The sequence below is a fragment of the Phalacrocorax aristotelis genome, chromosome 7 (assembly GCF_949628215.1).
Source record: "Phalacrocorax aristotelis chromosome 7, bGulAri2.1, whole genome shotgun sequence".
NCBI classification, from domain to species: Eukaryota; Metazoa; Chordata; class Aves; order Suliformes; family Phalacrocoracidae; genus Phalacrocorax; species Phalacrocorax aristotelis.
This window is the reverse complement of record NC_134282.1, coordinates 41,956,371-41,971,312: the sequence shown is the minus strand read 5'-3', so window position 1 is coordinate 41,971,312 and position 14,942 is coordinate 41,956,371. Positions and strand designations below refer to the sequence as shown.

The 14,942-nt window shown below is 38.3% G+C and overlaps 1 protein-coding gene across 4 annotated transcripts in view; it reads left to right on the top strand.

Annotated features, from left to right (window-relative positions):
• The window catches only part of SCG3 (secretogranin III), a 31,134-nt gene extending 21,535 nt beyond the window's left edge, over positions 1–9,599 (top strand). For 2 of the 4 annotated variants that reach the window (XM_075100371.1, XM_075100373.1), the window contains exons 9-12: positions 1,335–1,418; positions 2,022–2,150; positions 4,718–4,786; positions 9,007–9,599. In XM_075100371.1, the coding sequence (XP_074956472.1) occupies positions 1,335–1,418; positions 2,022–2,150; positions 4,718–4,786; positions 9,007–9,125 (401 nt within the window). In that variant the 3' untranslated portion in view covers positions 9,126–9,599. Of the gene's footprint in view, positions 1–1,334; positions 1,419–2,021; positions 2,151–4,717; positions 4,799–9,006 lie in introns of all 4 variants that reach the window. The other 2 variants (XM_075100370.1, XM_075100374.1) reach the window with 1 other exon arrangement.
• Positions 9,600–14,942: the final 5,343 nt, after the last annotated feature.

Here is a 14,942-nt window from a genome sequence, read left to right as displayed (position 1 = left end):
ACAATTGACAGGGTGCAATCAGGCAGGGTGCCAACGAAAACTGCTTACATTTTAATTTTATGTGAATAACAAAATATAGAGGAGTTGGGCAGGCGGGATTATGTGATTTCTCATCAGATGGCAGGCAGAATTCCTTTCGGTGATCTGCCATGAAGAAAAATGTGCTTGCTAAAAACCTAATCTTTAGATTTCAGTGCTGAGTATCTTTCTGATGGAAAGCAATGCTTCTGGCTGATGGATAACATGTTGGCCTTACACAGAAGATATGATCTAAGATATTCGCTAGCCCTATAATATCTGTTCTGCCACAGTTACAACATCTCATACTGAATACTTCAGCTGTTTATGTTAGGGAATATTGACAATTCAAAATTAAATCTCTCAAAAATACCCAATACCAACTAGTTGACATCTATCAAATTTTGGGCCCATGTTTAACTTAACCTTTAGAAAAAGCTGATAAATGGAAAGGAAATTCTACACCATGTCCATAATATGACTGAGGAAATGTGGCAGATTGTATGATGATCTGTATTTGAGAATATCTATTAAGGGTTGGGGTTTTTCCCACATAAGCATACAATGTTTATATCTGAAATGTCCATCTGGATGAAAAGGTGCTTTTACTTTCAAATTAGATTAGTTCGGCCCTGAAATTTACATAGAAAAACATTTCCTAGACTTCTAGAGCTGTATACATGCCCACAGCTGCCTACTGGGTTTTCAGGTAAATGCTTGACCTCAGCAACTTTAAAAAAATATTTGTTTTAATCAGTTCAATTTTTTTATTCAATTTATATTATTTATTTCCTCTAAATATAATTTAAAAGCTTGTATTAGACTTTGTTTCCAATGAAACCATGTAAAATCCAGACAGATAAGCAGTTTGGGATAATACTTTCCCACCAGGATGAAGCACATATTTCATAGTCTTGTATACTTTGTGAATTTATTTAAACCCTTTCATTGCTTTCATCAGAATAAATTACTACAGATAGTTACCTATATTTTGTGACTTATGTGATGTAAATAATTAGAATATATATGCACACGTTTGCTGACTTTAAGAATATTGGCTCTATTTGGTACACCTATTGTCATGACTTATTTTTCCTTTTTTTTTTTTCAATAAGATTGATCAAAGTTCCATATGGCTATTCATTTGTTCTTTTAGTGTTGTCTCTGCATTAATTCTTCAGAGGCAAGGATGAAGACTATGCTTTTAGATTTCTACTTCCCATTCAAACTGGTGTTACAGAGAATATTGTATAGATTCTGCATCATATCTGTTGAAGAATAACTGGGGTTTGGTTTTGTTTTGCCTTGATTTCTAGAAAATTTGGATACAATGATAGCTGAGCAAACAAAGAAGAAGCTTGAGAACCCTTCCACTAAAACTGGAACAAAGCCACCAGCAGGTACTTATTCTACAATTTTCTCTCCTGGAATAACACATTTTTTATGCTGTTCAGTTAAAAGCATGCTAATTGCTTTAGAAGCCAGACTGCTAATTAAAGATACAATCCCTCAAGTACCTGTAGCCACAGCTTGGATGTCTAAATGCATGACAAAAGAGGAATTTTTACTTAATTGTCCAATCTTTGAGAAGTATATTCACTGTCCTTTTCTTCAGTGGAGTCCAGACATTACACATGTACAAAAGCAAGCTGTACTAATGCTTTTTAAGACTTAGATAATAAATCTTTGCCAACTTTGGATCTAGTGAATGCAAATTTCCTATCATCTTTCTCTGCACAAAGGAATGTCGCTTTATAAGGTACACATTATTACATTTTAGTCGCCTGTATTCAGCTACTGTTCATAAGACCAGAAACAGGCATACCTGTTTCCAGAGGTCTGGGGTAGAGATGACCTTTAGAAACAACTTTGAGCCAGACTCCGATGAGGTTCTTCCTCAATCATCAGTCAAAATGTTTTACTTCCTAAAGATAGTACTGATGTGATTTAGAAGTGCTTTGGGTACATTTGATACAAAATTGCTCTTATTGTTATTTCTTTAGACAAGAGTAGTGAAGAAGCAGACAGTACAAAGGAAGAAGCAGCTAAAATGGAAAAGGAATATGAAATCTCAAAGGATTCTACAAAAAATGAAGAACAAAATGCAGCAGGGAATAGTGAAGAGTCCAGAGGTACAAAAGAGCCATTGCTTTTGCTATATATGTATGCTCCAAGTGATTGGAATATTTTCCTATCTTTGGTATTGTTTTTCCATTGTGTTAGCATAAATAGCTTCAGTTTGTAGTTACTGGGAGTCAGCACACAACAGCTTGATTTGGAAGTATACTTATTTGCTTACTTTTAAATATATGAAACTGTATCTCTGGTTGAGAAAGGCCATAGTCTTTCACAGGATTCATAGCCCCTTTTGATAGCAATATGAAATACATTTTGACACAGTAGCACAGAGAGATTTTGCTTCTTTGTATCTGTGGCTTTTCAGTGAAATCAGGCCACCAGGATATTCAATATTCTGAGTGAGCCCACTGATCTTTCTAATTTGTGTTAGAACAAGCTGGCACTGAAAGGTACTGAAAAGTTCTGCAAAGTGAAACGATTTGCATCACTCACTTCCAGAGGCTAAGGGTCATCAGCAATTAACCTGTTTTACATAACCTTGAAAACCTATTACAGTAGGTTAGTGTCTCAATAAGCAAACTTAGCACAGTAGTACTTTTATCTTAGTTACCTCAGCACGACGCGTAATGCCACATGCCATGCTACATTAGACTGTACTAGCTGAAGTTGCTCTGTCCATGGGGTGCAAATCAGCTGCTGTATCTCAAAACAAATCTGCAGAGGACAGTGTGCCTCCTTACACTATACTTCCACACCTGTGTCCTGAAGACCAAAGACAAGCACTGCTATACTTTTAGCTAATCCTGTGTAACCAAGCATTTCTGTGGTGTCCAGCACAGCTCTCAAATATTTAAATATAACTTTTTGACTCTCTCAGCTTGTACTAGAAGTAAATCTCAGAAGCAGAAGTGGTCGGTATGTAAACTTGTAAGACAAGAGTGTGTTCATTCTAGGCCTGTGTGTGGATGAAGAACTTACTGAGGGGAAGGAAAGTTGGAGAAATTAGTTTGGCAAGTGGCGGTTACAGTATATTGCTTCAGGCTCAGCCATGTCTTTTGACAGAGTGAGTTCCACAGTCTAGCTGCATCTCCAGAGTAAGCTTTCCCTCCTGCACACAAAAAACTCCTTCTTCATCAGCAATTTATCTTTCTTGACTAGGCTTGATGGACTTTCTTAGGAATTGGTGTGTAGACAAGAGATTTGTCAGGTAATGAATGCTGAACTTTTGAAGGGGGATGTTTGTTGGGGCAGAAACCTTTCAGTGGGTTCTTATTGCTAAGGATTCAGCGTAAGCATCTATGTTTTGTAGTCATTTGGTTTAAAAAAATGGCTTATAATCTATTTTGCACTGATGCTGTTTTATGCTCATACTTTTTTGGATACATGTGTTTTCACTGCAAAATGCTTGGTAATGAATGTCAGTAATCAAGGCTACAGCAGACTGTAGTTCATTGGACACCTGGTTCAGTCCTGTGGGCAGTGCATGCATATAAATTATTAGCCTGCCACATATAGAAGGTGGTATTTTTTCCAGGGGTGCTTATCTGAGTACAGAAGAGGAAAATAGGTTAAGACGGCTGTCTAATTTCACAGTAAAGAAAAATTCTCTCAATACTCATGGGAAGTGATAAATAACATTTTACTTGTCTATTGAAGATTTGTCTGTTCAGTTTGGTTCAGGTTATTTTCCTTTAGCTTCAGAAAAAATGTTCAGCTCAATAGCTTTATAGAAATTTAAATTGGATCAGTATTTAGTTCATTGTCTCATAAAGCAATGCCCTTTCCTCTTTCACAGAGTAACTTGTTATAAAGCTAACTCTGCACTCCCAGGTCAAAAATTCCAGTATATCCAATACTGTATCCACTTACTAATGGGACCAGACATGCATAAGTGGCAGCAGTAGCCTTCTACATGCTAATCACATTAGGGTTTTTTTCCTGACAAATGTAAGAACGTTACTTCAATAAAGCTCCAGCCAAGTTAAGAATTCAAAATCCATTAGCTGGAATATTTCCTCAGGGGCCTTATTAGGTAATCCTTGAACTAATTCTGTCCTGTGTGCTTTCTGGTCTAAAAATAGCCATCACTTTAAAATTTCAGCTCTAACAAGGAGTTATTATGGTAATTTTAATACATCCTCTTTCTCAGCAAATGTAAGTAGCTATATTCAGCTTGTCTTTCCAAAATATCACAATCTTAGATCTTCTGTATGCTGTGAGTACTACTAAATGGAGGAATTTTCTGACACTGTGTATATGAGATACTCAAAGCTCTCAGTCTTATTTAAGTCATTCCTTGCTGTCTTAACAGCTTCATCTTTGCCGAAAAATTATGATGACCAAAAAGCTACAGGTTGCCTTTAATCCACATATGCAGTATCTCTGGATACCACCAAAAGTTGTGTATACAGATCAAAAAAGCCATGATCCTAAGTTTGCGGATGACTAATCTTGCACAGACAAAACTTGCCATCCATCTGTTGGAATTTTGCCTGACTAAAGTTGACAGAAACTAAGAATAGTTTTAATCTGCCTTCTCTATGACCAGCTTCACTCAGTTAAGCAAGCTGCATCAGTCATTGATGTTTGTGCCTGATTTTTCTCTCATCCTTTCCCCTAGGGAAAGCTGAGGCGTATTTGGAAGCAATCAGGAAGAACATAGAATGGCTAAAAAACCACAACAAACAAGGTAACAAAGAAGGTATGAAGTAAAAACCCTTGATATTGGGGTGGGCACCATATATATTACAAAGCATGTAATTTAAATTGTGTTGTATAACTTAGCATTACGTTATAAGTCAAATAATAGTAATGTGAAACTGTGCTTGTCTATAGTGATAATCAGTGACGTTAGAGTTAAATATTACAGGTCATGTAAAAGTTAAATCAATGAATTAAAATAGTAAACGAAGGCAAATTCATGTAAATGGGCTTAGACAGCCATTGGTCACAAAACACAGTGGCTAACCAGCTAGACGTTAGTCATGTGCTGCCCAGATAGTCACGGTGGTCTGCATGTCACCAGCAAACAGTACATCAGTTTTGTCTAGCGCTTCATCTCTTAGTTCAACATATCTTCTAACTATGATTTTAAATATGAGGTAAATGTATTTTAAACATCTGGATTTGTCTAGAAAAGCTTAGTGCATCTGGCTAGCACTGTGCATGCCATCACAAATAGCAATGAGTTTTGTTTCATAACCATAAATAGTTAAGATATTAATTTACGTCACTAGCACTGTAATATATTGGATTACAGCCCAAACCAACTCTAATGACTTGTAGCTCTCACATGCAAAGCTGTGTAGAAGGGGAGCAGTGACTGAAGCAGCTGCCCAGGGTATGCTTATTAGCTGCCCCACCGTTTGACTCTTCCACGGAGGCAGGGCTATATGAGAGCTGGAGGGAGTGTGCTAACAGCAGTAGGATTTCTAGCTTATTTTTCACAGATTTTAATTTATCCGTATCGTGTTTGTCCTCAAGATCTTAGATAAAACCAGCCTCCTGTCCCTTCTCTCTGCCATTGCTGGGTCTGCTGCCATCACCCACTCTGTAAGTGAAGGTTCCTAGCCAAGGGATCCACCCCTGGGGTATGACTGGTGCCTAGCAAGAAGGATCCTTCTTGCGCCAGCCAAGCAGAGGGAGATGCGAGATTAGATTAGCCCTGGGTAATCTAGCTGCCCTCTCTGTGAGTTGAAGTGTATATGAATTACATTTCAAAGATGAGTGCATGCCTACAGCCCTTACACATTCGTTTTCCTATACAGAAACTCCATAATAGGAAGGACTTCTTTAAATTTTTTGTCCCCTCTTAAAATAGTTTCCACACAATGGCAGCAATGGCAGTTAGCAACAGACATACGTATCTGCTCAAGAGTTTTCCTGGCAATTCTAATAAACATTTCTGTTTATTGGTATACTCATTATAGTAACTAGATCTCAGTCATGTGTGATTATTTCTCTGTACCACATATACTGACTGGGCAGTCCCTCACTCCTCTTCACAGAAACCTTTCCTCTGCATTACTGCAGTCTGAAAATGGCTGTGACTGCAGACCAATAGCATTTTATCTGCCTGTGAATGCATTAAGATGTTCGCTTTCTATGTAGATGGATTTTCATTTGCACTAAAATATCTTTATTGTCCTCTGGCAATGGAAATTGGCCTTAAAGTGAGTGCGAGTTAGGATGAAATTAAAATAGTGTTCTTACTCTTCTGATACGTTTTCTTTACTGTGCCTTTCCATACTTTTTATTTTTGTAAACTGCTAGTTCAGTTCTCCTGGGATGATGTTAAAGGAAGTGCAGTCAGGGTAAGCTTATCTATCTGTGAATGTATTGTGCTGTGTTTCTTCAGTACAAGATTAGGTGTTATTGATGTGCTCATCAGTCATTTCTCCACTTCCAGCTAGCACCTGGGAGCTAGTGGAAAAGTGATTCACAAACTAATTTTTGTATTAAAATGGCTGGTCCTTTCCACCCCTATTCATGGATTGTTTTACTCACCGAATACACTTGAAGAGGTTTAGTTTTCTTCAGGCAAATGTTTGTAGATCCTTAACTTGGTGTGAATTTCAGTAGAAATTATTACTCATTCAGTGACTAATGACCCTGGAAATGTTCATTTGCATTTTCCCAGTTTAAAAATATCAATTGCCTATTAAGGAGGCAAGTAAACTTGAGTGGTCTGGACAATGTAGATAATCATGTCAAAAGCCTAGATTTTGGCCTGATCGGCTTTTGTGTCCAAAGTTTGTTTTGCATATATACAACATATAGGCTCTGTGGGCCTATCCTTAGTAACTCTCAGACCTGGCTTTATCCTTGAAACCGATGCTCTTTAAGACCAGCTCCTCTCCTGTGTAAATTAACAACACGCCCGCCAGCAGACGTCAGCTGCTGGCTATTCTATTGCATTTAGTCTCCAGAGAACATAACCACGAGTCATTTAACTAATACATGCAAATAGCATGTTCGGATTTTTCACAAAATACTTAGGTAGTTTGTAGTTTCATAACACTAACAGTAGCCATTTACGAATGAAAGTAAATTCTATAATTAATTGTAATGGCAAATGGCTTGATTTGAATATGGAAATAAGACCTCACTTCATTTACTGTAGCAGTTTCACAGCTCAATGTAATGCTGCAGCTGTTGTGGTGAATATAAACCAAAGCTGGTTTTTCTAATTACTTCCCCAAATTAATAGGTTGTACATAAGTATTAGAAATTAACAGTTATCAATTTCTAGGAAAAAAATCAAATTAAATTGCCATGAGATATACAAATTAGCCAGAAATGGGTAGTATCTTAATGGTTGTAATCTCATACAGAATGTTGAGTAATTAAAACTTCACATCTCCATGTAATGATCTTAGAGCTGTAAATACTATTCTAGAAGAAAAATAAGCTCAGGAATTTTAATGGGAATAATGTGGATATTATATTAATTTAGTATTTGTTGTTCTGTTCATTTCCATTCCATGGTATGTTTCATTGGAGACACTCATTCTGTCAACATGAATGAAATCTCACGACCTTATTATTAAATTGCTAGGTACTATTTGTCCCCATTACTCAGATAGGATGACAAACAGGTTACATTCTCTCAAGTAATGCTGGTAACAGACCAGATGTAAAATCCTGGCCTCAGTACAGCAAATAGAAATATTCCTATTAATTCAGATATGGAGCGGAGACCTCTGCAGGAGCAGGGAGTTTTGAATATCAATTTTCTGTATTATTCACTTGAAATTGCCTTATACTGTTATTAAAATGATCGCAAGCATTGATTTGCTTCTTAATGTCTTTCTATTTCTGTCTAATTTTCATCACTTAACCATAAAAAGAATGTACTGTTTGAAAGAAGGTCCTTCCACTTACTGCTGTATGGCGATATACATAGAAAGTACATTAGAAAATCAGTATTAATATATTCTGAAGGTTCTGCCAGTGGAATAAGTAATCTATCCTGAAAAATTCAGGATGTATCTGTTTTTGTGAAAGATATTAATTTGTTTAACTTACTATGAACCATCAAGGCACTGATGTTTTCTAGACTGCTAACTTGCGATTCTAACAAATTAAGCTTTACATTTTATGCAGTAAATTCCAAACTGAAACCTGCATTATCTTTATGAATGAATATCCTGGATCTGTTGCCAGAGTTATGACTATGCAATAGGTTAACTTTTTATGTTATCTGAAAGTAGAATTCTTGTCATGGAAAATAGTGACGTTTTCCAGTGTAGGAAAAGTCTATTTAATGTATGTGGTATGAATCATGCTGCATCGATGCAACCCTGTTTCAGAAAAGGAGAAAGGGACTTTCAGCACTGTATTGGAGATTGGCACACAAAGATTGTCAAAGACTACTTTGACACTAACACTGTCATAAACACTACTCACTGGTATTTTTTTCCTGCCAGAATCTGTATCAAGGTAAATAATTGTATTACTTTATTTTCAGGGAGTCGCTTTCTTGAATTTTCACTACAGGTGTTTGTAGTAAGTGGGAATTTTACTGGGATTTGAATAGGAAACAGGCAATTTAGTACTTTCAACTCCATGACAGTTGTGAAAATAATAGGGTTTTAACAACAGCTTTTGCATGCAGACTGAAACATCAGACCTCTAGAGCAGAAAATATTCTTACTTTAGTATTTGCCGGCAAGCAATCAAGAGCAAGAGATGGTTATTCCTCTTGAACAGTAAAAGCACCACGACATGTAAAAAGACTTTGTGCAGGTGTTTCTTTTGTTTAAATTGTTTTCACAGATTGCACTTGTAGTGAATTCCCTTACACTGGATAAATTGCCTTTGTTGGATAAACTTTACAATGACATTTTTTCTCAGGTGAAGCAGTATGATGGCAATGACTCATTGTGCAAATGAATTCTTGTTTTTCAGACTATGATCTTTCAAAGCTGAGAGATTTCATAGATCAGCAAGCTGATGCTTACGTGGACAAGGGCATCCTGGACAAGGAAGAGGCTGATGTAATTAAACGCATCTATGGCAGCCTGTAAAAAGCTAGTGGCTGCCAGACCTGTAGAAAACTAGTTTAGCTTTCCCCACTCCTGGCTCAATGACTTATCATCTGTTATTTTGAGGATATCATTAGAAATGCTCTGTTTACGTTGTACTGACAACTTTCTAGACAGAAATGAAGAGCTGTAGTGCTGCATACACTGACTGCATACTGTCCTTTCCTACACCCACAAATCACCCCTAAACGCCAAATTCTGACACTGAATCTCTACTTGACAGGGTAAATCTTTAAGTAACCTCCTTTTTGATTTATTATTTGTATTTGGTTTACTTTGGTAGATAAACCAATCATTTCTGATGGAAAGTTCTTTTAATGCTACATCTTTCTGCTCTCACTCCACTAGCTTTCTATAGATGCAACTATGTAAAGGGCATTACTAGAAACTACTTCCTAGTTCTCTAAATAAAATATTCGAAAATAATTTACCTATTAAAGTTTTCATTAATGTTAATATGGTTTTATATCCAGAAATCTTGTTTTTCAATCCTAATACTTTTTTTCCTTGACTGTTTTTTATTTCTTTATGTGGTAGTCTATAACTTGGACTATAGTGTCCTTAGCTAACTGATAGATCTTTGCCACTACAGCTGCCTTTCTTATGACAGAGCTGTATTCTCCCCATTGTTGCTTCATTCAGCATGTAGAAACACTCTCTTTGGTGCACCATTTGATGATTGTGCATGCATAATTTGTTGAATTCCTGATGTGAGTAGCCTGATAACAAGTGTAAATAGCCATTACTTTCTTTAAAGGAAAAAAAAAAAAAGGAAAAAGCAATTCAAGGCATTTTGCATGGGAAGGGGAGTTTGCAACCAGAGATGTTTTTAGGAACATGGGCCCTGCTTTTCAGAAAGACTTAAGTTAAAGAACATCTCAGCATTGCTGAATATCAAGGCTGTGGTGTGTTTACTGACTTCTGATCTGTTGAGCAGTAATATTTTGGAAAACTATTTTTTGGGCATATATATGCTATCATCAGCCAAGAATTTGGTACCTAAAGAATGAAAAAGGAAAACAAAAATGTCGCCCTCATTCTGCTTCCTCAGCTTACAGAGCTTTTGAAGAATGGTTAACAAGATCTTTTATATTTAAGTGAATGGATGAAGAACTCATAAAAGCAAGATCAAAAGTAAAGAAGTTTTTAGACAAGTAGATTTTAAACTGAGTTCCAGAAGGTGAAAGTCTTGAGATGTGTCCCCTGGAGCAGTCATTTGTCTAAATGAGCACCAGGAAAATTCTGTTCTCTTTACTTACAGGTTCTTCATTAATAATTGAGGTTATCCCTGGTCTGATATTTTTAAAAAACTCATGATACTTCTGAAATTGATAATCAAAGAAGGTTAGCTGGTGCAGAGGTCAGTGTCTGCCTGCCAATGAAGGGAGATGCTGACTTACAGAACTGCCTGCAAAGCACAAAGTCCTGTAAATGTTAAATGGGCAGACCGCTTCCTTCCTTATTTTCTCAGCACAGTTGGAGATTAAGGAGGAGGAGGAGATTTGATCAATGTTTCTTAGCTAGCTGAAGTAAGCTTTGGAATCCCTGCAAAACATAAATTATCGACTGAGCATTATCAACACAACATTATTGGTAACAAATATTAAATTAATGTGATAAATGAGGTCTACCAGCGTATCTATTTGAACACTGATGACACATAAGCCAATGAATGCTTTCTATCATACAAAAAGTACGTCACTGCCTGCTGATAGATATCCTATATGGATCACTGAATTGCAGTATCGGTCACTAATGGCGGTATTTATTTTAAGATGAAAACTGTATGCAGAAATGCAGTCAATGTAACCTTCCTCTTTGAAAAGTCCCTTTGAAACACTGCAGAAAATAATTAGGAAAACAGAATTCCTGATGGTTTGAATCAGTGTATTTGTTCTCATCTAAACCCTCCAGTATTTTTATTATTTGCTTATGTTCCCAAAGAACAGAATTTCTTCTTGTCCCTATAGATCTCAGTTGCTTTCTGCAACAGCTTGTGACTTACTTTCTTATGTGAATATCACACTGTAAAAGTGCACTTTTGGATTTATGAAACAAATCAGGAGAGAGATAACTAACTGTAGACCTTTACAGTTGGGGAAGTGGTAGTGATCTAGGATCTGCACTTAAAAAAACCAAAAAGGACAAACTTTCCTTCGCCAGTGGCTACTTAAAAAAAAAAGAAAATTTTCTTCTCCTGTCAATATAATGAGTAGTATAATAATATTTTTTAATTTTCCTTGGAAGTTAGGTTACTTTGGCGTCTCAGGAGTCTATGAAGGAGCCCGGTACTAATGGAAAGGTGTCATCAACTAGCTACCTGTGACTATGAACAGTTTCTGCCCACAAATAGGCTAGTACAATATTTTTTAACCTCTCCATTTTGCAAATTTTATAACTTCAACAAAGCATAGATGACATCATTTAGAAAAAAAGAAGTCCAAACAATGGGTATGACCCGATTCTAGTTCAGAGTATGCATGTTCTTGGACCTGTTCTGTGTGGTCCCTGCTGCTGTGCATCATTTCGGGTGCATACGTAGACCAATTAGACCAACCTGATGACCAGCTGAGAAAACAGTAAGCCCTCTGACAGATCGATGAGCAATCTCAGCTACGTTCTTCAAACTAGATTCGCTTTCCGTCCTGCCCAAGCCCATTAAACTTGTTATTTGAGTGCTTCAAATACTGGTTTCATTGCTGGTACCTCAAATGAACATCTATTGGTAAATCACACCTTTCAGAACTAGACAGGAAAAACAGAGCCAGCCTGATGAATCATCCTGCATTTCTAAAAGGCAATGACTTACACTAAATAAAATCAAACCGAGTGACGTTAGTTTCAACCTGCACCACAGATCAGTCCTCATTCTGAAGGGAACACTTGGAGCACATTAGCACTGGCCATCTGCTGCCAGTGTGTTTAGTACATACTTAGTAAATTGTGTTCTGTCAGTGCTTTCCTTTTGTCTTGGTGAGAAAGGTATTTTCAACATCTGCACATGTCTGGTTCTAGATGGTCAAAAAGCAGTTTCTATGTTGTTTGTATCTCTGCTGGATCCTTCAAAAATCCTTCAGTCCCTAAATAATCACTGAAAATGTAACAATATATATGGTATTCACCTTTTCAGCTTTTCTATTAGACTATTGTTTCTGATACTGTACTTTATTAAACACTTTATTACAAGCTACAGTAGTACAAGGCTGCTTTTGTGTCTTAAAGAGGGTACATCTTTTCTATCCACTGCCCAGCTTTCTGAGGACGTCCTGCACCATGGAGCAATAGTTCATCATGATGTCTGCAGGAAGGGGCATGCCCCTCTGAGAATGTTAAATGCAACTACAGCACCTGATGGCTGGGTTAGCTGGATTTACAGGGATTTAGTAGCCTTCAGACACATCGAAGTGAGTCCCAAATGAAAACCTTTTATCAGATGTGTCCTGCATTTCATTTAAAAAGATCCTAGTCCAAGCCTGCCCACGCTATGACTTTTCAAGTTTTGAATGAAGAAATATGTAAAACCAAAACTACAACCATGCAGGTTTCACACCACAGAATAGCTGCAAAATATTTTACCTGCACTGTGTGCTTCACTTCTGCCTGAAATTGACCCATTCCAACCCTAAACCACACCTTGTAGGACTGATCTAAGTATATAAAAAAAGAATGAAGTTAAAAGTGTAGGAAGAATAAAGTAGAGTGAGAAGCAAAATATACAGGATAATGTATAAACAATATATAAAATATACAGGAAAACTGACATTTTATTAATAATATGACAATGTGGATTAAGATATTAAAACACTAGTTATTTCAGAGTCTTAAGAAACCCTTTTTTACGGAGTAGGAAAACTCCATCTTGAATTACTCTGAATATATTACAGACAGAGAATTTCCAGGCACCATCTTATCTCATCACTCTGTTTTCCTCAGGGTTGAGCAGACCTGCTGTATGTGTGTGCCTGCCAGGAGGCATGTGTTACCAGTTGCCTCACACACGGTGTACAGCCCAGACATGGTGCGGGGTCACAGGACCTCACGCTGATAAAGGGGTACCAGAAACTTCCTGAGGCACAGTAAAGCAATTTCTAAAAATATTTTACCTGTACATAACAATTGGGCATTCAGTCCCTGTATCTGCCCTAGGGATTATGAAACACCACATCTATCTACCTGAAAACCAGCAACAGGCATTAATTAAACACAACAGAATGTAACTTTTTGCCCACATTACAGTAGGCTGCGGGGACCCCATTTAATTAGCACCCAGGCAAAAGCCAGGTTGGCCACAGCTACCACCCCGCAGGGACTCAGCCGTGCCAGGGCTCTGCCAGGGTCCAGCTGTGGCCAGGGGCTTGTCAGGCCCCACGCACCCTGCGAGGCCCCGCAGCCACAAGGAGCAGCCTCCTCCAGGGCAGAGGAGAGTGGCTCTTACAGGCTTTGGTAAAAAGGGCAGGAAGGGCCAAGGAAGAGGGAGTGGAAGCAAAAGCTTTGGCCTGGTGCTGAGATGTGTGGCCTTTGGGGTGCTGTGAAGTGCCTGTGTAGCAGGCAAGGAGTGGAGACCAGCTCTGGGGCCACGGCCAGCAAGGTAGGGCCTCTCGCAGGCAGCCTTTGTTACGCTGAATGGTGGTGTTGAAATCTTCCCTGGGGGAAGATGCGTGTGTGGGACAGGCAGGTTAGGCACCTCTGCTGGTCATGTTCATGGTTTTGCAATGGATGCTGTGCTGGGTGCCGGTGCAGTCAGGGTTTCCAGAGATGCTGTGGGTCGATCAAGGTGCTGCTGGCCTGAGCTGTGGGGTTGGGCTGAAATCTGCCTGCGTCTGAGCGGAAGGGCATGTGGCGGTGGGTCTCTGCACAGCCATGCCTCCAGGCTGGCACAGCTGCTTCCTCCCTTGCACTTCCGTATAGCTTTCTCAGTCAGGAAAAGTAGACATAAATGGCATCACCAATTTTCCATTGCTTGTCCCGACAGTCCTCCACAAGCACAACAGTGCTCTTGGGAAGGATGGAGCGAAATGCAGCTCCACCAGGAGCTTGGTCAGCCTTGTGTGGCTGCCAGAGCTGTGCTGGCTGTGCAGGGAAAGCTGTGCTTCTGGCCTGCTTGGCAAAGCACACTGAACTTGCATGTGCTGGATAGGTGAGGGTATTACAATTACAACAGCGGGTCCTTAGTAGAAAGGGATTAAATTTTTCTGTAGGATTATAAAACATAACTGGGCTTGAAGGTAGGATTGCATTTGGAAAAGCAGTTTATTCTCACTCTGGTAACATCCTACTGAAATTAACTGACAACTGTAGAAATTACTATCTTGTAAGGAATAGATACAAATCCCAATTTAAGAAAGATACAAGACCTAAAACCAATTCACTAGTCTCTTCAAGAAAAATCAATGTTTACTTTTATTCGCTCTAAGCTTTCCCTCTTCTTGTTAATTCATGTGCCACTGCAGAACTCCTCTTTAGGACCAGAGCTAGAGATGATTTGAATGAGCCTGCCTGATCTGAGTTCCTGCAAGTTCAAGGGAAATATCAATTTCTGCCTGGCTTTGAGTTTTTATTTCCAGTTTTAGTGAATCAATGTAACTTTCTGTACTGCTTCCATCTTAATGTATTGCAGAAAGTTTTTGCTTTGAGAGAGCAATAAACTATAGAAATGAGCTGATATCCAGGAAACAGCCTCTTATTGAGCTCTTGAGGGAAAATTGTACCATGCTTAACAAGAATTTGTTAATACCTTAACTTCAGGGCAAGGAGTGAATACAGTCTGCACTCTGCCTTCCTGAGCTTCAGGTGGGGTCC